The sequence below is a fragment of the Caretta caretta genome, chromosome 22 (assembly GCF_965140235.1).
Source record: "Caretta caretta isolate rCarCar2 chromosome 22, rCarCar1.hap1, whole genome shotgun sequence".
NCBI lineage: Eukaryota > Metazoa > Chordata > Testudines > Cheloniidae > Caretta > Caretta caretta.
The window spans coordinates 8,309,019-8,332,087 of record NC_134227.1 but is presented as its reverse complement, the minus strand read 5'-3'; the positions used below and the strand labels follow the sequence as shown (position 1 = coordinate 8,332,087).

At 50.3% G+C, this 23,069-nt stretch overlaps 1 protein-coding gene across 3 annotated transcripts in view; it reads left to right on the top strand.

Annotated features, from left to right (window-relative positions):
* The window catches only part of KIRREL3 (kirre like nephrin family adhesion molecule 3), a 751,157-nt gene that overhangs the window by 724,736 nt on the left and 3,352 nt on the right, over positions 1-23,069 (top strand). For all 3 annotated transcript variants that reach the window (XM_048827391.2, XM_048827394.2, XM_048827392.2), the window contains one exon: positions 19,749-19,835. In XM_048827391.2, coding sequence (XP_048683348.1) covers positions 19,749-19,835 — 87 coding nt within the window. The remainder of the gene's footprint in view (positions 1-19,748; positions 19,836-23,069) is intronic.

Below are 23,069 nucleotides of genomic sequence, written 5' to 3'. Positions count from 1 at the left end.
CTTCTCTCTGAATTATCAGTGGAAGCACCAGATTGAGACAGAGCTTTGTGGGATGGGTAGAATTGATTTTAGACTATACATATGTACGCCTAGGAAGCCTTAAAATCAGTCCGAAAGCTGGAAGAGTGCAGAGATCAGCTATTCCTCATTATTCTGACACTGTGCTAGAATGGCCACTAACTGAATGGGGAATTTTATGTTTAGGCCTTAATTTTCCAAGGTGCTAACACACTTCCCCGTGCACAGGAGCTAAGATCAAATATATAAAATGGAAGATACCCAGCAGCTGATCCAGATTTTAAAGGGGGCACCTAGGAACGTGAGATGTGATTGCAGGGCTCTCCTGTGTGATGTCCGATTAGATTATTCAGTATATAAATATTTCTAGCAGTGCCCTGGGAATGCCAGGAGCTATGCAAACAGCAAAGGATGCAGATGCACTATCCCCAAGGACTTTACAAGTCAAAGAGGAGGATTCTAAGAGAAACAGCTTCCTCTGAGGGCACAACCATAGGACAGGGAGGCCAGGGGTCTGCGCTGGGCTCTGTTGATGTGATGTGGGGAAAGGTATGTCCCTGCTGAATGATTCTGTTATCCCTGCCTTTGAAGTGGAACTAATGAACAATAAAGCCCACTTTAAATAACCAACAGCTCTCAAAAAGTCGCTGTTATTGAGGAATCACAGTAGAATTCCAGAGATTGGTGCTGGGCCCCAATGCTTTTTATCCGCTCTCTGGAGGTAAATATAAAATCACTGCTAATAAGATTATGGATCACATAGAGAATTGCCGAGTGGTAAAGAATGAGGGGAGCAGTCAGAGATTGCTTTGTAAGCTAGGCCCATTCCTGCCAAATACAAGGTCATCCAGCTAGGAACAAGGAATGGGAGACTATATCCTGGAAAAAGTGATTCTAAAAAAATGTTTTAAAGGTCACCCAACTGAACATGAGTTCCAAGGGCTAATGCTGTAGCAAAAAGGGCTAATACAGTCCTTGGGCATGTATAGAGAGGGAAAATCCCTGCCCTGTTTATGCCCTCACGAAAGCTCATGCTCAGATAAATTGGTTAGTCTCTAAGGTGCCACAAGTCCTCCTTTTCTTTTTGCAAATACAGACTAACACGGCTGTTACTCTGAAACCTGATGTTTTTATAGTCACCGGTCTGTTGTAGCTCAAGTCAATCTAATGGCCAGTTAGACTGAACACGAGTGAGGAGCTCGGTTCTGTCGCTCACAATCCGATGCTCCGAGGTTTTGCAGGACTGAACCCAGAGTTTCATGGCAAAACACCCCAGCTTTATACTTGTAAATTCCCATTTGAGTCCATGCATTTTGCAATGTCCTCCTTAAGTGGTGGTAATCTTGGGGTTTTCTGCTGTTATCATTTGATGGTTGTTGTCAGGCTTCCCATCGTTATCTCCTATTTGTTGTCTTGCCTTCCAGGGGTGCCTGCCTCACCTCTGAAGTTGTTAATGCTGCTAACATGTTTAGCATCAGATACAATGGATGTTTTCTGATTGTCTCCTTGTGTTTCCAAGTCTCTCACTTTTTCTTGGATGTCTGTGGTGGCTTTCACACCTTCTCTTTTCCTGATGCATGCATTCCTCATTTACACAATCAATCTCTCACAGAGAAGACAGCAGTATTTTATATTCAGCAAAATACATTAAACTTCACTAAATCTTGTGGTCAAAACAGTTTACATTGTGGCTCAGGCCTTTAACATTCCTTTAATCTAATTAACATAGACACAATACAAGATCCTGTCTTTTACTCACTAAACCTTAAATCAAAGAAATGTATATTTAACTAGAGTAACTAATTTGTAATCCAGAGAGGAAACCATAGTAGACATTATAACTTATCCTAAAACAAAAGGGTGACCATAATCAGTCATAAGGATTGTTCTGGTCTGTCCCTGCCTTATCAGTACAGACACTGGCAGTCTATCAGATGCATTCCTACCAATGTCCCAGAGGGTCAGTCTTAAAATGAAATCAAGACATACATTAGTACCTCTATTCTTATAGTACAATTATAAAATCCTGCTCCCATGCTGGAATACTGTGACCAGGTCTGGTGTCCACATTTTTAAAATGATGTTGAAAAATTGGAGAGGGTGCAGAATAGAGCCACAAAAATTGAGCCCTGGAAAAAAATGCCTTACAGGAGAGAGTTAAAGAGCTCAATTTGTTAGTTTATCAAAAAGACAGAGGCAGCTTGATGGTCAGCTTCACACAGCAGTCACAGCATCATAGAATATTAGTGTTGGAAGAGACCTCAGGAGGTCATCTAGTCCAATCCCCTGCTCAAAGCAGGACCAACCCCAACTGTGGAACTCACTGTCTGCGAATGTTGAAGGCCAAAACTACACCTGGATTTAAAAAAAAAAAAATTAGATACATTCAGGGAGAATAGATCCATCAATGGCTATTAGCCAAGATGGTCAGGGATGGGACCCCATGTTCTGGGTATCCCTAAACCTCTGACTGCCAGAGCTGGGACTGGAAGACAGATCACAATAATTACCCTGTTCTGTTCATTCCTTCCAAAAGTATCTGGCACCAGCCACTGTCAGATGACAGATAGTGGGCTAGATGGACCATTCGTGTGACCCAGTATGGCAGTTCTTATTACCAGGTTTCTGCACCTTCTTTAGGAGAACATACCAAGTATGAAAGTGTTCTTTAACTTCCAGCCATTAGTTCTTGTTTTGCCTTTCTCCACTAGATTAAAGCCAGACAGAAGGCACAAGCTTTTACGTGAGGGTGATTAACCATTTGGAACAAACGAGAAGGAGAAGTGGCGGTTTCTCCAGCTCTTGAAGTTTTCGAATTAACACCGGAGGCCTTTCTGGGAGGTGCTTTAGTCAAAGACACGTTATTGGGCTTGAGTAACGGGGTGAAATGTAATGGTGTATGCTACGCAAGAGGCCAGGCTAGAGGATTTAAGTCCCTTCTGGCCTTAAAAAAAAAAAAAATCTCTATATGATAGAGACCCTCCTTTATAAAATATTTTAAGGCCTGTGTATGGAAAATGCTATAACAGTGCTAGATTGGTCATTTTTCTTAACTATCGGAGTCTCAAATCCATTGTGGGCTCTGAAACCCTAGCTGGGTACATCCTGCCTGTTAAATCAGCATCAGTGAAGACTGCATAAAGCATAACAAGTCTTGCTGACTCTCCCACAGCTGCCCAGAGCTAACTGTTTCAGTAGCTATTATTGCTAGTAGCATTACGGAGGCCTCAGCTGAGCTCGGGCTTACAGTGCCTTGGGCACTATACATCGTAAGGGACAGTTCCTGCTCGAAAGACCTCAAGCTAACTAGACGAGGTGATTCACTCCAGGTCACAGAGAGCCAGGAGTTGAATCGAGGTTTCCCAAGTCCCTGTCCAGTTGCTAGACCAGGGATCAGCAACCTTTGGTAAGCCCCCTGGCAGGCCGGGCTGGTTTGTTTACCTGCCAAGTCCACCGGTTCGGCCGATCGCGGCTCCCACTGGCTGTGGTTCACCGCTCCAGGCCAATGTGGGGGGGCAAGGGGGGGGCGGGAAGCGGTGCAGGCCGAGAGACATGCTGGCCACCACTTCCTGCAGGCCTCATTGGCCTGTAGCGACGAATCGCAGCCAGTGGGAGCCACGATCGGCTGAACCTGCAGACGCAGCAGGTAAACAAAGAGGCCTGCCAGGGGGCTTGCCCTGGCGGGCCGCAGGTTGCCATTCCCTGCACTAGACCATGCTGCAGCCCCATGACTCAGACAGAGGGAGCAGGTACAGAGTTAAGGTAACATTCTTCACCTCTGGACAGTGCAAAGTACAGTCACTCTCCTGCTGTATATTCCTCACTGATTGTCCAGCATTGTTTATAGCAGGCCATTTTCTGATGCTTTGGCCCTTGGGGAGACTATTCCCCAGCCAACTGCCTCTTGCTGTTAGCAAATGTTTCCTTTAACTCTGCTGCAGTAGGAGGGGAGCGAGCAGAGCCCCTGGTTCACCCCCGCAGATTCCCCTGATGCCCTGTGCTTTCCGGCAACAGCTCCATGCTCAGACTATTGCATGGCCAGTCTCCAGCTGCTAAAGAGGTTCCTAGCAAGAGACTCCAAGTTTGTCAGCGGAATGACAGATAAAATTCATCCTTGCTAAGGAGCAGCCATGACAGCCCGCTGGCAGAGATGCAAGTTGCAATGAGGTGGGAAATAAGAGGGAAACTAACCACGGTGCTCACGCCTAGTGAGGTCATTGTGGATGGCAGAGGTGAGAAAGGGATGGTCATGAAAAAATAAAAAGTTGTGTGGATGTGCTATGGAGCCCTCTAGGGGAAACCTGGAGACAATGTAGGACAGGAGACACTTACTCTTATTTCTCACCCAGAATCTTCCCATAAGCCTCCATTCTATTTAGATCATGCTTAGACAAAGTTGCTGAGATCAGTTTTGGGAGGGAATCACTGGCTCAAAATCTAAGGGTAAAAGAACCTCCCAGATGTGGAAAAGGGCTCATGTGGGGTCTGATTTTTCAGGTGTTCGGCACCTGCAACTGGGTGCCAATCTTCAGAAGAGCTTAGCTTCCATTAAGACCCCGAAGTAAGGACCAGATTTTCAAAAGGGCTGAGTCAGCACCCACATACTGTGCTGAGCAACTTTGTAAAATCCGGCCCATAACGCTGTGAAGGGAAAAGAGAGACCGTGCCCCCATCCAAACCAGTAAGAGCAAGTCAAACAGGGCAAGGGCACTAAAACTGCTTTTACAAGTCTATCAAGGCAAAAGGCATATTAGAGGAGGCACATTGGTAAATGAGGCAAAGGATGAAATCAATTATGCCTCTAAAAATCAATGAGGTCCTGAACTCCAGACTTAAAAATAAATAAATCTGTCTTTGACAAGAGCAATGAAAGAGAGTAAGTGGGGTAATGGAGAAGTAATGCAGCCTCTTAGTGCAGGTGTGTGTCATAGGGATAGGAAAAGTGTGTGCGCACGTATTACACGTTGACGCAAATTGTACTGATCCTGCGTCTGTATCACTTGAACATGTGAAACATTACTGATGCTGACAGTGTTTTTCTGGCTCAGATGTCCTCCTCCCCCACCCTTCATATGGTGCCTGTCTTCTTTAAGGGGGCTCTCTGACCCATCGTAGGTGATACTGGAAAATGGGTAACATAACAATGCAGGGGAGGCAGGGCTTAGACAAGATGCACGGATGCAACTCAGACGGCCAGACAGCATGATGTATAGCCTAAGATGGTAATGAACTTATAGACACATGAGTAATTGTTTGTGAAACACCAAGGGAGAGATGTGGAGGTCATAGACAGCTGGAGAATTACAAATGATACCAACTTTCAGGCAAAGGAAAAAGCATAATCCTGGCAATTGCTAGCCAGTCAGGGAATCCATAGCAAGAGAAAACTCAGAGAGGGCAAACTCCTTAGCCTGGTGCTATAAGGAGCAGCTCGTACCAGGCAAACACGATTGCTTTGCGGACAGAATTACAACTGAGCAGATAGAGGGGTGACGCTGGCTGGAATACATTGGATTTGAGGAGAGCATTTGACACAACATCTCCTGAAGTTTCATAGAAGTAATTCAGACAGGTGTGGACATGCACCCTGGCTGGCATGTGGATTGAAGGCCAGTAAGAAGGCTAATGATAAACAGCACTATATCGAGTTTGGGGTGGAGGGGAGATGAGATGTGGGGCGCTCTGTTGTTGATGATGCAGTGAGAGCGATTTTATTTAACATCTGCTTTAATGAGCTCCATGTAGAGTACTCACCAGGTTGAAGAAATTCACAGCTGATATTAGCTTGTGAGGTGTGAACATCAGAGAGGGCAGAGCGATCATTCAAAGGGACACACAGAGGTTAGGCCTGTGGGTGGGAAATACCATAAGACTCAGCTGGGGGAGGTGGGGGAATAATTCGGGCTCTAGGGCCTCCATGGGAGGGTGAAATTTTGGAAGCAGGAAGAACAAGCCAGACCTTGGGGAAAGGAGTTTGCAGTGGGAGACGGTAGGAGAAAAGGTCAGTGCCATCCTGAGCATAATTCCAGAGGCTTTGGGCCATAAATCAGGGAGATGATGGTCACCCCGTACACTGCTCTGGGGAGAGGTCATGGGGGATAGGATGTCCACGACCAGAGAGCATTGAGAATGCTCAGAGGGTGTTTAGAGAAGGGCCACTCAGCATGGCGGAGCACAGATTTAAGAGGAGAGAATAAAAGAGGCATCGTACATTGGGACATCACAGCAGGGAGGCTGGCAGGCCACCGAGACCAGAGGGATTCGTTAGTGTGGCTACAGGGGTAGAACCAGGGGCAAAGGGATGAAATCAGTGTCAATTTTCCCTTTCTGAAGTATCAGGAAACATTTCCAGATGGTGAAGTGTATCAGGCTATGGAATTGTCTCCCAAGGGAAGAGGTGAAACCGCATCAACATTTTAAATCCAGACTGGACAAGGCACTGCCGTCAGTCATCATGCACTGGGTTAGGGGCATAGACTGAATTACCTAGTAGATCTCTTCCAGCTCTAATACAGGGAGCAGCATAATCTAGTGGGTAGAGGCACGAGACCTTAGTTCTGTTCCCACCTCTGGCACTGAGGCAGTGTCCTCCCCGGGCCTCTGTGACTCCGCTTCACCAGCTTTGCTTTTCAGTGCAAGAGTCGGTCCTATTCACTTGATGCCTCAGTCTCGCAGGGGCCTCAATGTTTGGCACACTGAGGATACTGGCCATTCTGCCCTGTTAAAGATTGTCCCTTCTGTTACCAAGAAAGCGGCTGACGCTAATCGGATTTGCAAGTGGCACAAAGCTGGGTGGGGTTGCCAATACTTCAAAGGATAGAGCTAAAATTCAAAGAGAGAACGGGGCTAGATATGACAAAATGAAATTCAGCAAAGACAAATGTAAGGTGCTACACTTAAGGAAGAAAAAACAAATGCAGAAATACAGCATGGGGGATAACTGACTGAGAAGGATCTGGGAGTTGTGGTGGATCACAACCGCAACAGGAGTCAGCAATGTGATGCTGTTGCAAAAAAAGCAAATCCAGTTTTAGGTTGCATTAACAGAGGCATAGCGTGCAAGTCACAGGAGGTGACAGTATCACTCTTTCAGCCATGGACTTTCTCCTGGGGTTACGGGCCTAAGCCACTTCTCCCAAAAAGTGAGGAGTTGGAAGCCCCCTATGGCCAAGTGATCAGAGCACTAACCCAAGCTGTAGGAGACCCAGGTTCACAGCCCTTCTCTGCCAGATTTAGAGGAGGAATCTGAACTCTCATTTATTGTCTCTAAAAAATGCATCCTAACCACAGGACTTGGGAATTCTGAGATTAGCCTCCCTGTTGAAGAGATTCCACCTGGTATAAATTAAATAGAGGGAACTCACCTGGCATGTGGGTGGCCCAAGCTGAGTGTCCCATCCCCTGGGCTATAGTGCCATTCTGGCTCTCTCTCTGGCCAAAGGCACATTTAATTGTTTATAGAAAGAACTTTATTCCCTGGTTCCACAAGGAAGAAAAGGGCTCACCTAAAAATAAATAAATAAATAAAATCAGCTTATTGCAGGACTTAATTTGTCACGTCTGTATGTTGCTCTGCTGTTCCTGCATTCAACATCAGAAACGCCGGGATCAGCCCCATGATCCATCTAGTAAAAAAATGTGGGATAACCCCCCCTAAACCTTAAGAGTTAGGGACTGGTTCAACGCGGAAGGAGGGTTTTTTATATCCCGTCTAAGGCTTGGTTTTACTGTTTACTACTCTAACTTTGCATATCCTTGTTAACCATCCAACTGTCCAGATAAAGCTCTAGCCGGCTTTGAAAATCTCCACTGGGGTTTTTGTTGGTTTGTTTTTACCGCAGCCAGTCCCAAAGTGAGCCCTCGTCAGGGAATCAGACAAAGCTGCAGCCTTTGGAATCTATTAACCGACATCCAGCCGCTCTGTTAGGTTTTGACCTGCACAAGTTTAAAGCCACCAAGAAGTGTCATCCAATTATACTACAAGCAGGAAACATTATAATTAAATTCCAGGAGAAAAAAATACCTATCAGGTCTCGGCAGGTGTGTAACTTTGAATGTGCCAATCTGGACAAATTCATCACTGCCTATCGGCTAGGGACCTGACATGGAAATCTGCAGGGAGAACTCTTAAAAACATATTGTCTTCAATAATGAAGCCAAAGAATTTAATATCCGGTCGGTTGAATTTAACACCCCAGATGAAAGCGGCTTCATTTTGCAGCATTAAATGAATGAATCCTTCAGCATGCACAGGATTAGACTGCACAAGTCAGGCAGGCTAGGAAAGAGGCAGGAAGGCCCAGTGGTTAAGGCACTACCATGGAAACCTGGGTTCAGCTTCCTGTTCCAGCCCATGCTGCATGCGTGACTTTGGGCAAGTCACACAGCATCACCTGTGAAAGGGGGAATAACGACACAGCCCTGCCCCACAGAGGTATTGCGAGGTGAGCTGATACAATAGTAATGATATGTCAGATTAATAGACAGGAAGCAGGGCTGTGGCTTTCAAGTCTCAGGGGCTGTGGCCCCTTGCGCTCTCCAGGACTTCAGGACTCAGCCCTCCAGGCAGGTCACTATATGGTTTTCCCCTTCCAGGGTATCAATATCTTGCCAGACCAGCTGTCGCCTTCAACAGTCCTGAGCCACTTCCCAGCGGCTGCTAGGGGAACCCGGGCCCTGCACCCGCTCCGGGTTCCAGCCCAGGGACACTATAATCAGTAGCCAAAGTCTACACTGTCTCAACCCTTACTGATCTCTCCTGGGGATTCCTTCCCTGAAACTCCTCTGGATAAACCTTTTCCATCAAAAACAGGATCCCAGGGCTTTCGCTTCCCACTTCTCTGTGCCTAGTCTCTCCCTGCAGCCCCCTTCTGCTCTCATCTTCCTGGCTTCCTGCCCAGCTGGGCTTCATCATCAATTAACCTTCATCAGGCCCTGGCTCTCCCCCAGGTGCAGCCTGTAAAGTTAATTGGCCCCTTCTGAGCAACTTTAACCCCTTCAGGGCAGGTGTGCAGTGAACAGCCCCAGCACAAGTGCTTATTAAAGTTGCTGACACTTCCCATTATAAGATGCTATTTTTAGTGGCAAAAACTTTTCCAAACTTTACCATTTGGCCTGACGTTTCCCAAGCCATATGTTGTTTGGCCCATGTTAAAAAAATTCTGGCAACCTTTCCTTTGGGCAGTGCTATTGCCCTCATGCTTTGGAGCAGGGACTGGAAATTTGGCAGAAGGGGGTGGCCTTGGGGTCAGGGATGGGCCTTTTGCCATCACTGTGAAAATCCACCCAAATTATAAGCCTTTGAAATAGTGCAGTTCACACATGCTCCATAGATACTTGCTCGAGCTTCAGAGTTAAAATTACTGATGTTTCCCTTTGCACTGAGAATGCTCCATCCTGGTGCTAAGCAGGATGTTCCATACAATTGTAGCTCTGGGGTGCTACAGGCTGGATCCAGACACCAGAACGGAGAGCGGGGAACCTGTGCACTCAGTGATCCCCCCAACTGAGCCAAGAAAGCTGCCGGATTTGAATGCAGAGAGACAAGAGCTGGACCTGGGGAGAATGGGAAGAATGGGACTGGAGGCAGAGCCAGAGAGTTCGGCTGGGGAGAGACTGGGACTGGAAGCAGGCGTGGGAAATGAGGGGGAGTGGAAGCCTGTGAGTGAGAGTGGGAAGTGTGGGAAATAGTATGAGGCTGTGTCCTATCATGATGGTGCATAGGCGCAAGGGGGCCAAATGAAAGTCACCCAGGCCACCTTAATTCTAGCCTTTTCTAACTTCTGAGCGCTTGGCTTTGCAGCCTTAAAAATGTTCTTTTAACGTTGTTTGTGTACAATGTGTGTAAACGGTTAACAAATGGAAAACATGGAACCTGGTGTCTGGCTTTGGTAGGAGGAGCCTGTGAATGATGGTGCTCTGCAAATGGCTTCCGGCGTACAGCTCCTTAGGTGAATGCTCATCAGGTGCTAACTCAACCGGAGGGCGTCGCCACCCATACCCTGTCCCTCCCCACCCCTGGAACAGTGTCCGTGCTACCCACCTGGCATCAGCACAGGGACCCAATGGGAGGGGATGGCTCTTTGCCCCTTCTCCTCCTACTCCTGCCCAGGCTCCGTTTGGACCTACACTGGCTCCTCTCAGTGGTTGTCTTGGTGGCAATGACATGCCTGCCTCCCTCCCTCTCAGAGGAGCACCAGCCATTTCATGGGATATTCTGCTTCCAGCAGCAGCCAGTCCAAAATCTCTCCCACAATGCACCTGGCTAAATCCTCTCTCTCTGAGCTGACACCCTGAAGGACTAGGCTTGGTTCAGCCAAAAGCTGTAAATTTCTCTACCAAAACAGAGCCAACCAACAGCAGAGGCATCCAAGCTGGAAGGGGAAAATCAACAGCCGCCTCAAACTGCAACTGTTCCCTTGGCCGTGGGAAGGGTCTCCGGCTGGCTCCCTGTGCAGCCATAACTAGTCCTGAGAACGACAGACAATGGATGCTGGCAGACAGTGCTGCCAGGCAGAATTAGGGACTGTCTTAGTGTTCCCAAGATCCGGATATGTCCTTGAATTCAGCAGTCCAGGCAATAAGTTCATGGCAGCCACTCAGCTTTAACAGGTCTGTGGGTAGCTTTATCACCAGCCATCTGCGTGACAACAGCATGACCAAAGGACAAAAGCATATTGGTGTCTTAGTCCATATGGTGGCCAGGAACCCAGGGCCAGACACTGGCAGAGAGCTGGAACACACAGAAAGTGTGTATTTAACTAACAGCGCAAAACTCCCCCTCGTCGGCTCGCAGAGAAAGCTCTTCTCCTGGTCCTGGGAGCAACAGAGGGCTGTGAGTCCAGCTAGGGCATTAGCGCCCCGTAGCGCTGCTCATCAAAGCTTTCCCTCGCTGCCACCCAGGAGAGCGCCAAGGATAAAATATTAGCTATTAAAAAGCACATCCTAGCTCCTTCTGTCCCGTGGACCTATCTCGGCTGGGCTGGGCTTGCTTAGATCATGAGCTCTCTCGGGTCCCAGCACATGGTCGGTGCGGGAGTGAGACAGCTACAGACAAAGGAGTCCGTCCTGAGTGTGATTTCCAGCCTGCCAGCCCTGCAAGCTGAAGCCCTGTTTTTACCCACCTCCCAGGGCTAGCACTGCAGCCAGAGCTGTGCCCCCACCCTCGACTCGCAGGGGTCATCATTAGGGTTTGGAAGGGGGCTCGGTCTTCCCGGCCTACGCTGTCCTTGGTTGAGTCAGCCCATTGGAACAATGCATGCCTGGAAACACTGCAAATCCTGGCTTGCCCCAGTCTACGCTTGGGGGTGAGTATCATAGAAGTGTAGGACTGGAAGGGACCTCAAGAGGTCTTCTAGGCCAGTCTCCCGCACTCAAGGCATGGCTAAGTATTATCTGCTTTATTCTGTATCTGCTTTCAACTAGCTGTGCATGACAAAAACTTCACAGCACTCAGCCCAGACACTCTGTCTGGGAGCTCAGCCCTTAAAGGCATAGGCCTCAATACCACAGCATGGACCCTGTGGACTCCCACTGGCTTGGCTAGTGTCTCCCAATGCAGAAAGAGAGGCATTGAGAGGCCATAATATTCTGGCCCAGATTCTGCCCTGCACTGAGATCCACTTGATGCAGGAGATCAGAGGCCTGTCAGAGAACCAGTTCTGGCTACCCAATTCTGTGGCCTGATCTATACCATTCTCAACCCCAGTGTAAGCTAGAGCAGCCTTGGGGGTTCCTATAATTCCCAAGGAAACCACATGCCCACGACCTGTCCCCTACTACCCCAACATCCTGCACAATCCAGGGTGGTTGGTGCAGAACCTGGTACACTTGATTCCCATCTCTTCACAATGAAAAGGACTGTGGGATCTCTAAAAAAGCGGAGCAAATAATTAAAATCCACATTTGTCAAATAGGGAAGGAGTACTTGTGGCACCTTAGAGACTAACCAATTTATTTGAGCATGAGCTTTCGTGAGCTACAGCTCACTTCATCGGATGCATGAACACGGCTGTTACTCTGAAATTTGTCAAATAATTCCGTTCGGGGGGAGGGGGAGAGAACCCTACCAAATATGTCTCAGGGCTATCTCTGAGCATAAGCCAGGCCTGCATTCCACCCGCTCATGGATGCGGACGATGAACTACCTAGGTCACCTCTCCATTTGACGCACCTGGCGTTCAGCACAAAACCTCTCTGCCCAAGTGCCCCCAAGAGGTAACGCCACCAGACTCAGTGGAGTCATGCCAGGGATGAGGTTGGTGCCTTAATGTGCCAGTAGAAAGCCTCTGCCCATGGGCACTGCTCCAGCTTTATTCCTTTCTATGCTTTTCATGACATTTCTTCGATATAAATGGTAACATCAATGTTTTTGCCAGCACTTAATGCAGATATTTCTGTCCTTGGCCCCATGTCTCGTCTCTCCTTGACGACGCAGTAAGTCAAGTAAGCTAGCACTTTCCAGCCTCATAAGACTAACATACTGCTCAGATAGCTCCTTTCATCTGAGGATCCCAGGGGCTTTCCAAATATCAGCCCATTAACCAACCCCCACCCCCACCCCTGGGATAGGAAATATTAGCCCCTCATTGACAGATGGGCAAACAGGGACACAGAGAGGACACGTCACTCACCGCCAGTCCTATGCTTTCACCACTACACCACACTCCTTCCATGTGCTTTACAAGCCTTAATGCTTCCAGCATCTTTGGGCCAAGTAGGTAGGTGAGCAGTGTGATCGCCATTTTACAGGTGAGGAAACCAAGGAAGAGACGGTAAATCCCAAATCTGAACAGCTAGTCCTCAGTGCCAAAGCTAAAACTGGAATTGAGGAGTTCCTGGCTCCCAAGCCTGTGCTCAGACCATCTCTCTCTCTCATTCCCCTTCACCACACCTCCATCCCTCACCCCACCCCCCATACGTGCATGAATAATTCCCATGAATCGTAGGAATGAAGTCAACGTCTAGCCCCACTCCATGTATTGATACATGTACCCACCTGTTTAAACTAAGCGCCTCCTCGTTAACATGCTATTTATACACCGTCGCTCTGGATGGTGTTTGATATGCATGCAGCAATCCGGGGGCTGTTCACACTGGCTCTGTCCTTCTCCAGTCTGTGCAGTAGCAGACGGAAAAGAAATCAGAACGGTTCAGTTAAAAGAGGGGGACGGGCGTCATTAATTCCTGCCATCGAAGTATAGCCTGGCAAGCTTCCTTCCTGCAGCCCCCAACAGCTGCCAGCCCTGCCCAGGGAGGGGATAGGAATCTAGGGGCCCGAGTTCTGTCTCCTTGGCCCATTCCATCCATGCATTCCCTGCCCACCCCAGGTTTGCTCTGTGGCTAAACGGAGGACTCCTTGCTCCAGGGCTGTCAATTCAGCACCTTACAACATTGGGAGCTAGCCCGGCTGTGCTTCTGGTCTGGGGCAGGGCATCGCTTTGCACCAGGGCCCAGGCAGGAATCACAGAACCACCTATTTGCCGTCGGATGAGAGAGAGAGAGAAAGGAAAGCAAATGAATTTCCCCCGCCTGCTAATGATGAAGTGAGATTATACCGAACTGAGCCACAGTGTAAACGTTAATAAAGGTCATGTTAATGACTGGCTTAATTCAGGAATTATAAATTAGCTGATGTGAATTTGCTTTATGAACTGCTCCTTTATGGTGCCAACCCTCATCTCGGTCATGGGGCTCTCACTCGGTCTCACACACACCCACCCCCAAGCGGCTCTCAGCTAATGGGGATGCACTGCCCCCTCGCAGCACTAGGAAGTCACAGCAGCTAACAGGTAATATTACCAGACTAGAGTGAAGAGCCACCTCTCTGTAATTAATGTGGACGACATGGCACAGAATCGGACTTTGAGCATTTTGTCAGCTGACTAAGCCTCACTGTTAGGACTCTGGCCCCAAGACCACATCAACCCCTGGAAGAAGAGTAAAGGGGACTGTTTCATAAGAAGGAAATGAGGGGAACTGGACACTAGGATGCCTATGTGTACCCCCAGTCCTGTCATGAAATCACAGTGAACTTGGGAAGTCACTCAACTCGGTGCCTCAGTTTACCCCTCTGGTTGATAATATTCACCCACTCCCTCCCAGGGTGGTATGGCTTACCCAATCAGTAAAGCACGACTTCGGGGCAGGGCATGTCTTTTTGCTCCGTTTGTACAGCGCCTTGCCCAGTGGGGTCCTAGTCCATGATGTGGGCTCCGAGATGCTACCTCAGTACAGGTAATAAATCTGTTTCTAAATCCTTCCCGTACGGTCAGACATCACTCAGCGTATGAACAAGGCTCCACCCTCCCGGACAACTGTGCTCTTTGCCAGAATGGCTCCCTTGTTGTGTTTCAATAAAGGTCACGGTTTCACCAGGATAGGTAGTTGTTCTAGCTCTCAACCCCCACCCTGGAGGGCCAGTGGACGGTACTCCGTCTGGCCCCTGCCCTTTGGGCTGTCCAACGCAGGTAGCCCTACAAGGAGTTCGAGCTCCCCACAGCACAGCTCTGAGGGTCAATGGAACTCACACGCCCTCCCGCCACGGCACAGCGCAGCCCCCAGGGAAGAACAGGGAATCCAGGAGAAGAAGCAGGTCAGATGGAAAGCAGCAGAGAATGACAAAGCGTTATCATCATTTGGGCTAGGGTTGGAGATTTCACAGTCTGTTGCTTGGGGGAGGGATAGCTCAGTGGTTTGAGCATTGGCCTGCTAAACCCAGGATTGGGAGTTCAATCCTTGAGGGGGCCATTTAGGATCTGGGGCAAAAATTGGGGATTGGTCCTGCTTTGAGCAGGGGGTTGGACTAGATACCTCCTGAGGTCCCTTCCAACCCTGATATTCTAAGTCCTCTCTGAGGAGCCTGCATGAATATTAGTTTGTCTCATCACTTTCCCTTCCCTGGTTAGCCAGCTCAGCTACGATTCCCTCCACAGTGTGTCTGCAGGCGGCAGCAAGGGGGCAGACAAAACCCTGCCTCAGCCTAAGCATTGGCGTAAGCAGGTTTCACACCAGTGAAGCCAAGAGTCTCCTAGAAGTTAAGGCCAGAAGGGACCATCATGATCATCTAGTCTAACTCCTGCACATTGCAGACCACAGTCTCCACCTGGGGCCGAGTCGGCTGTGCGTATGGATCTGCAGGAAATAATGCTGATTCCTGCCCCAGCATCACTCTTCAGCCAAGTGACTGTATTCTTTATATTCACAACTCTGGGACACCCCCTGCCTGGCTCAGAACAGTGCTACACCTCAGGAGAGCCATGTCCGATGGCCGCACTCCCTCTCCAATCGGCCTGCAGGAGGTACTCACATAGCAATGCAACACCCATCGCCTTCCTCCTTGCCCTGGGCGGATGCCCGTGCCGCCAAGCTCCTCCAGGCCAGGCTGAGCAGGGCAGCATGAATTCCTGCCCAGCACCATCCACAGCTGCCTCGAAGCCACTGGGCAAGATGCTGCAGTCCACATTCCACATGGCACCTTAACACCATCACGTGCAAGCAAACGCCAATGCAAGCTGGAAATTAGACAATCACTAACCATCAGAGGACTTTGGTTCTAGAACAGCCTCCCAATGGGGGCAGTGAGGGTCAAACACCCTACTAGTTTTAAGATGGCACTTGATGAGTATCTGAACGGGATCCCATGATTGGGCTGCCTGTGATAGCAGGGGACGGGACTCATTGACCCAGAGGTCCCACCCAGTCCTCTGTTCAAGGTAGCTCTTCTATATCAGGAGGTCTCCAGCCTGTTCAGTTTGCCAGCCACTTCACAGGGGAGAGATCATCAGACAACACCCCTGTTCCTCTCGCAGCCACTGAGTCTCAGAATGAAAGGGCTCCATGGAGGGTGAAGAGTCAATACACTGCAGGCATGCAGGCAGCGCCGTTATTACATTACTTACACACGCATAAGAGCAGCTCGCTGGTCCTTCTGTTCCCCTACCACATGAGCCGAAGAAACGCTCCCATAACTGGTAGCACTAGAAGGTCCCTTACCCTCTCTTTGAGCAGCCACTGCAGGGTAAAATCATACACAAAGTGCATTGCAACAGTCCAGAAACCAGTTTGAGAACTACTGCCATTTATTTAAAAGAACCCCCAAACGTGTGTTACGAATGGTGCCTCCGCTTCTTAATATGGAAAAGTTTCTTGTTGTTTTCAGTCTGGTTTGCAATTCACCACCTATGCGGTTTGTTTGCAGGTGGGCCAGTGTAGCTTGACTAGGAAGTTTCATCGTATCATCAGTTGCATTTGCATGTCTCTCCTACACTAGCAGTCTTTGGTTACAGACACTGCAGGAGAATGGCTAAGCCTCACAAATGAAAGAAAACTAAACCCTGCACTTTCTGAAGTGGCAGAAAAACATGAAACATTTCGAGGAGGTTTATAAAGCTGTACACACAAACAGGCTCTGAATGTGGAATCTAACAGTCCTAACAGCATCCCTTCAATTTAACGTAAGAATTTAAGATGGCACTAAAACCGCCATGCAGCCCATAGAGCGAGCATTCCTCCTTTTGGTATTTTATCTGCCCTGAATTTAATCCTTTGTGACACATGTATTTACCCTGGTAAATCAATGGAGGTTATAGGCTTTTTTCCAGCAAAACTCAAGTACCTTAATTTATTGCATTAAATGGCCATATCAAAGGCTTTTCAGAGATCAGCAGAAAGTGCTGCAGGGTAAATTTCCACTACCACTTACCAGCAAAAGAAGCAGAAGAAGTCAGGTAATAATCAGCACTTTAATGTAGATTTCCAATTGTGATTAGATTAGGCACTGAGTGGCAGTAAGTCCAACAGAAGGTCTGGGCTACAGCCGCAAAGAGAAAATGTGAAGACTAGAGACTAAATCAATTTCTCTGAAGATAAAAGGCAGCCGGGAAAGTGGTGGATAATTATTCAGACCCACCTTTCTGAGGGAAGGGTAATTAGAGCCATATTCTAATTAATGCATACCTTGCCCCAGCCAGTCTTCAAAGAAAACCAAGTGAGGCTGGGAGAAGAGACTCAGATTCCTCATGTCTCTCTCTGACAGGGGTGCCTGTCTTGGGACGGGGTGGAGAGGGTCAGGAAATCTTGGAGCAAGCAAGGGGGATGTTTTTTTTTAAAAAAAAATCTGTCCCATCGACCTTCCCCCCATGGTACTTTGGAAAGTCAGCCGTAAGCTGTCAAAGACGGGCTCAGTAAAGCCTCCGGGATTCCAACCTTCGAGAGGAGCCGGAGTCAGAAAAATCACAGGCTTTGGAGTTAATTACAGCACTAAGAAAAGACCAAAACCGACCTGGGATTTTGAAACGCTGTTGGCAGCCAAATTCAGATTAGCGAGGAGGTACGCTGCCTTCCAATCTTTGCAAAAGCAAAGCCAGCCACAGGCCACTGTCATTAGTTTAACCGTTAGCCCCTGGGTGGGAAAAGAGTGGGAAGCAAAGAGCCATTTCCCTGTCACTCAGGGGAAGCAGCATGGTCTGCTTGCAGGGGCGCTGACTTACGCCCAGAGGAGCTGGGTTTGAGTCCCCAGCTCAGCCGCTGACCTGCTGGGTGACCTTGGGGACATCAATTCCCCTCTCTGGGCCTTCGTCAGGGCTGCACACAGCGGTTTGTTTTTGTAGGGTCTGTTTTGACTTCCAGGTTGTATGTGCTGCTTTGTTAGCACCGGGGCACCCAGAGTTTTCTCTCCTTTTAAAAGACTTGTGTTGAAGCCTATGTTTTGAAGTTAGATCTTGAGCTGAGTGATGGGGTCGACAGGAGCAGATCAAATTCCAGGCCCATCAGTCTGGGCAGGGACCCCTTAGCTACTCAACCAAAGACCACCCAGTCTTGGGGCTGCATTGCTGGGTCAGATTGGGACAGTGCCGCCAGCCATCTGCAATCCCTGACCATCATTGTTTTGGACTAAGCCATGCAAGGAGCCATGTCCGGCCATTAGAAATCTCCTGCCCTGCCTGTGCCATTTAGAGGCCTCCTCCATGGCCTTTCTCAAGAGCACAGAAACAACGGGGGTGGGTGGGGAGGGGGGAATTATCAGCTGTCTGATAACTTGGTGCTTTCAGATAAATCAGCCTCTCTCTCTTCCTAAGCTCAGCCCTACTGGGCTCTATGCCAAAGGCATTTGCTGCTTACCCCACTATCTGTTATTAATGAGGTTCAAAGTCAGGAGAATTCCTCACTCCTCTGTGCCTGGAGCAATGCATAGACTGAGTCATGAAGACTCATGAGTAAGGTTAAGATTTTTGTCACTGGTATTTTTAGTAAAAGTCAGAGACAGGTCGTGGGCAATAAACAAAAATCCACGGAAGCCCGTGACCTGTCCTTGACTTTTACTAAAAATACCCTGGGGATGGGGCTAACAGTTGGAGCCCTGACAGGGGCTGACTGCTGGCCACTGCTCCAGCTCCACCACGGCTCCTGCAGCGGGGGCTGGCCGCCAGCCCCCATGGCCACTGCTCCGGCGGCCCCGGGGGCTGACCCGACCCCAGGAGCTGCTCCTGAGCAGGGGCTGACTGCTGCTCCAGCCCTGCCGCTGCCTCGGGCTGAAGCCAAAGAAGTCACGGAGGCCCATTAAAGTCACAGAATCCATGACCGAATCGGATCCTTACTCATGAGTCATTCAAGATGAATAATGAACCACAGTTGTGGTACTGGGAACGACGCTCTTGCTGGTGTCAGTAGGAATCAGCACACACTTGCGTGTGCACAAATGTGCACCTGCCCCCTCTGGCTGGAATTATACCTGCTCCTGGGTTTGAGGTGGTCTTGCTAGAGACCTGAACAGGGTATAAGCGTCCCACCCGCTCACTCAGCAACTGGAACTGCTCTCCCAGCTCAGCTACCAGATCCCGCTGCATTTGGCACTGCAAGGTGGACACGCTCAGCCACTGCCCAGCTGCCTGCCTGTGTCGCTGCAGCCCAGAGTGGGTAGCAGGGGGTGCGCGAGTGGCGAGAGGTTGGATTGGCTCAAGCCACCTCGATTCAGTTCCTGGTTCAGATACTGTGTGGCGCTGTACAAGTCCTGTCATCTAGCCTGTGCCTCGGCTCCCAGCTTGCAAACTGGGGGTGACACCTCCCTCCCTCGCACACACGTGCGGAAGCCAGTGGGGCCTGCTGGCTGGAGCACTGCATTGGAACTGTGAGGCTCTGGGTCCTAGTCCTGGTTCTGCCAGCAGCCTGCTTGGAGACCTGGTAGGGTGACCAGACAGCAAATGCAAAAAATCAGGACGGGGGTGGGGGATAATAGGAGCCTATGTGAGAAAAAGACCCAAAAATCGGGACTGTCCCTATAAAATTGGGACATCTGGTCACTCTAAGACCTTGCCCAAAGAGCGGGAGGAAAGGCTGGGTGGAGGCACAGCAGATACTTGTGCCCTTCCCCCGAGGGGAGCAGACCCTGGATGGGATGAGCAGCAAAACCTCCCCTGCTGGTAGCACAGAAGGGAGTGTCACGCAGGTGAGTATGCTCTGATCTCTTGCAGCCAGTGCTGCCTCATCTAGGAGGTTGGGGGACATTTGGGGAAGCTCCCTACCTGAAGTGGGGTGATTAAGGACTTCCTGGGGGGTGAGAGAGGGAACAGCCCAGGGTGCAGGTGATATTGCTCCACCTGCAGGTGAGGGAGCATGTGCCCAGAGCTGGGAAGGTTTGTGGTGTAACTCAGCCCTCTGGGCACTGCACTGACAGGGCTAGATCCACTGAGGCCCCACCCTCAAACTCACTGGGACTTGGTCTTGTTTTGCAGATGGACAGAGGTGAGTTCCAGCAGGATTCTGTCCTCAAGCAGCTGGAGGTGCTCAAGGAGGAGGAGAAGGAGTTCCAGAACCTGAAGGTGAGCAGCGGCCTGGCTCCAGCCTCAGGCACCTAAACCCCTTAGTATCATGCGTGACTTGCAGTAGCCCCTAGACATGCCAACTGATATCAGGTGCCACACACACACCTAGGCGGAGGTAGTCTCTGACCCGAAGAGCTTACAGTGTGAACAGACAAGAGAGAAGGGAAACAAGGACAGGCAGACACTTCTCCAAGCTCCCAGGCACAGCCAGAAATAGAACGGATGTTTGCTGACGGCCAACCCAGTACCCTGCCCACTGGGCCCTACTGCTTCAGGCAGCAGCCACGAGAAGCAACATTTCAGAGCCCAGCTCCCAGGAAGCAGCTGCAATACGAGACACAATAGGCAGGTGTGATAGCATCCGGTCGTTCCTCTGGGCTCACCCACACGTCGCACAAGCCTCTCAGCACTCACCGCATGCACAGAGGGTTGTGCGCTGCACACCTCCCAGGCACGCACCGCCAGATTATCCAAAGAGCTTGGCGCACTGGGAGGAGCGCTCCTTTGGAAGTCGGGCCCCAGCTGGGAGTGCGGAACACTTGCGAACCTGGCCCCATCGGCTGGAAGCAGCCACCTCCACCAGACGCGCCCCGGGGCTAGGCTACACGAGAAGCGACCCTGCTGTAGCACGGCTGGTGAAGACGTTCTGTACCGACGGCGGGAGAGCGTTCTCCCATCGGCACAATGAGACCGCCTCCACCCAGGGCAGTAGCTACCGTGGCAGAAGCAGCTCTCCTGCTGACACAGTGCTGTCCACACCGGCGCTTAGGGAGGCGGCTTACCCACACCCCGGGGTGACATCAGTCATGTGTACTGCCACCTTCCCCTCCACATGCAGCCACGCCAGGCTGCAGCAGATCGGGCTGCTGCCCGTCAGCGTGGACAAACCCCAGCCTCCCAGCGGGTGTTCTGCGGGAGGTGCCCCAGCCGTTCTCTTTGCAAGGCCGGCTGTGGAAGAGCTTTCGCCTTCGCACACCTGCCCGCCGACTCGGCCTCCCAAAGCAGAGGCCATGACTCTCTTCTGCAGCAGCGTCAGGCTGCAGCCAACCCCCTCCCGCCTCTCCTCCCCCCCACACACACACACTCCCCCCGGGCTGGGAAGATGGGTTAGTCCCGTTCCCCTCCTTGATTCACACCTGATCGTGGCATGGCCTCCAAGAAACTTCTCCCTCCTCTTGTCCCCCAGGTCTTCAGCGCAGGGGGTGTAAATACAGTCAGAGACCCAAGCCAGGAGGCATGGGAGTTGAGGCTGGAGAATTAGGGCCTGAGTCTCATTTATACTAAGATCCCTTTGCACCGCTCTGGCAGCACGAAGCGGACTTAAAGTAGGTGTTCAGGCCCCTCTGGCAGAACAGTCTAATGCAGCCTCAGGGCAAAGGAGAGAGAGGCCCAGTGGGAGGGGAGCAACCAGAGGCAGTTTAGTTAGAAACACTATTTGCAGTGACTTTTGGAGGTGCGGGGATGGGGGGGAAGGGAGGGGTATTCCAATGTCCCCAAAACTCATTGTAACCCAGGAACAGGCCTGGGGTCTGCAAAGTGGGTGAGAAGCTCTCTCACATGCTGGTCCCACTGTTTATTTGAGGGCGAGAATGGGTAATGTGTCCCCTGGTCGCCCCTTCCCCAGCCTCCCTGTCCCATGCTGGTCACAATGCACTGGTCTCTCCAAGACACGAAGAGGCTCCCACAGCCTGGTGCCGCACGTGAGAGCCACAGGGGCGCGGCACCTCTGAAAACCAGCTTGGGCCTTTCAACTCCCAGGCCCTTGGCCTGATACCCTCTTGGCGTGACAGCACCCCCCAGGGAAGGGGCTCATTGCCCTTGTCTTCTGGGAGTGGGGAAATAACTAAGTAAGGTATCATATTTAGCCGAGCTGTTTCCATAGCAACAGAGAAGTAGTCTTCATCTCTCCAGCACGCAGCTGTCTCAGCCCTTGTTGGTTCCCTGAGCCCTCTCTATCTGGCTGCTGAAGGGGAACATGGCTCCATAAGGACAGAGGCAGCAGCAAAAGCCAGTGGCGACTTACGGCAGAGACCCTTGCATCACAAGGCAGCGGGAGCAGAACCTGCACCTGCATGAGCTTGGGGCCAGGCCAGCTGCAGCTTCTTGGAGGGAAGTCATCTGAAGGATACGAGCAGCAAAGCTACCAAACGCTCCCTCCCACCCCCATCCTCACAAGCACTGGATTCCTTTGGGACTTCTGGATGGCTCAGGGAACAGGGAATGGGATGTGGAACCCCATTGCCTCCAGTTCCCCAGCTACAGCTGATCCAGGTCAGCAGTGTCTGCCAGCTGTTCCCTGGCTGGTGTGCCGTGAGTTTGGCAGGTCTCAGTGGAATGGTGGCACCGTCAAAACAGACTGCAGGTCCTAGAGCAGCAGGATGAGCCTGCCAAGGGCCCACAAGTCAGAACCTGCCTGGGGGCCCAGGTACAGAACAGTTGTCCCTGACCTGGGGCCATGGTGTAGTGCACACTGGACCTTTGCCATGCTCCCCCAAAGCACCAAGAGCAGTGACTGGTCACAAGATTCCAGCTCACAGCCCGTGTCCTCTGTGATTGGTCTTTCCATAAATCTATCAGACGCAGCCCTAGAAACGCTTCATTTTGAAACAGTATAAATCAAGTAAGGTAGGGCCAGATCCTCAAACGTATTTAGGTGCCTCACTCCCTTTGGTTTCAATAGGAGTTAGGTACTGAAATACGCAGGGGAGGAAATGGAGCGGATACTCGATTCCAGAGGAAATCTCAAGCCAAAAGGTCATTGGATGGAAGGGGCCCAGGACAGCGGGGGTCAGTGATCATGAGGTTCCCCAGTGCTCCGTGTCCCAGTTATACATTGGGAACTAGTCAGCCGAGACCAGTAAGGGATTGTGTCACGCCTGCCCTACAATTCTGGGTGCCTTCAATGTTATGCACAGCGCTGACATCAACAGCCAGCCCACAAGCATGGAGGTCACACCCTGGCTTCCACCAGCCAGTTACTTTTTGCAGCCTAACACCCACTTGCTCCCAAATTTCCCCCAAACCATCTGCCCTGCAGCGTCCAGGCCACCTGACTATAGCACTCACAGAACCTTATTAACTTCTTTGCTCCTGTAAAGAGACTACATGACAGCTCATTAAGTTCCCAGGGGGTTGACAGACACTCTTATTTCAATCACAGCCCTGAATTGCTATATAGTAAAAGTAAAATGAACAAGAAGCCATCAGCGTAAGTGCTATCAAATAGAAAGA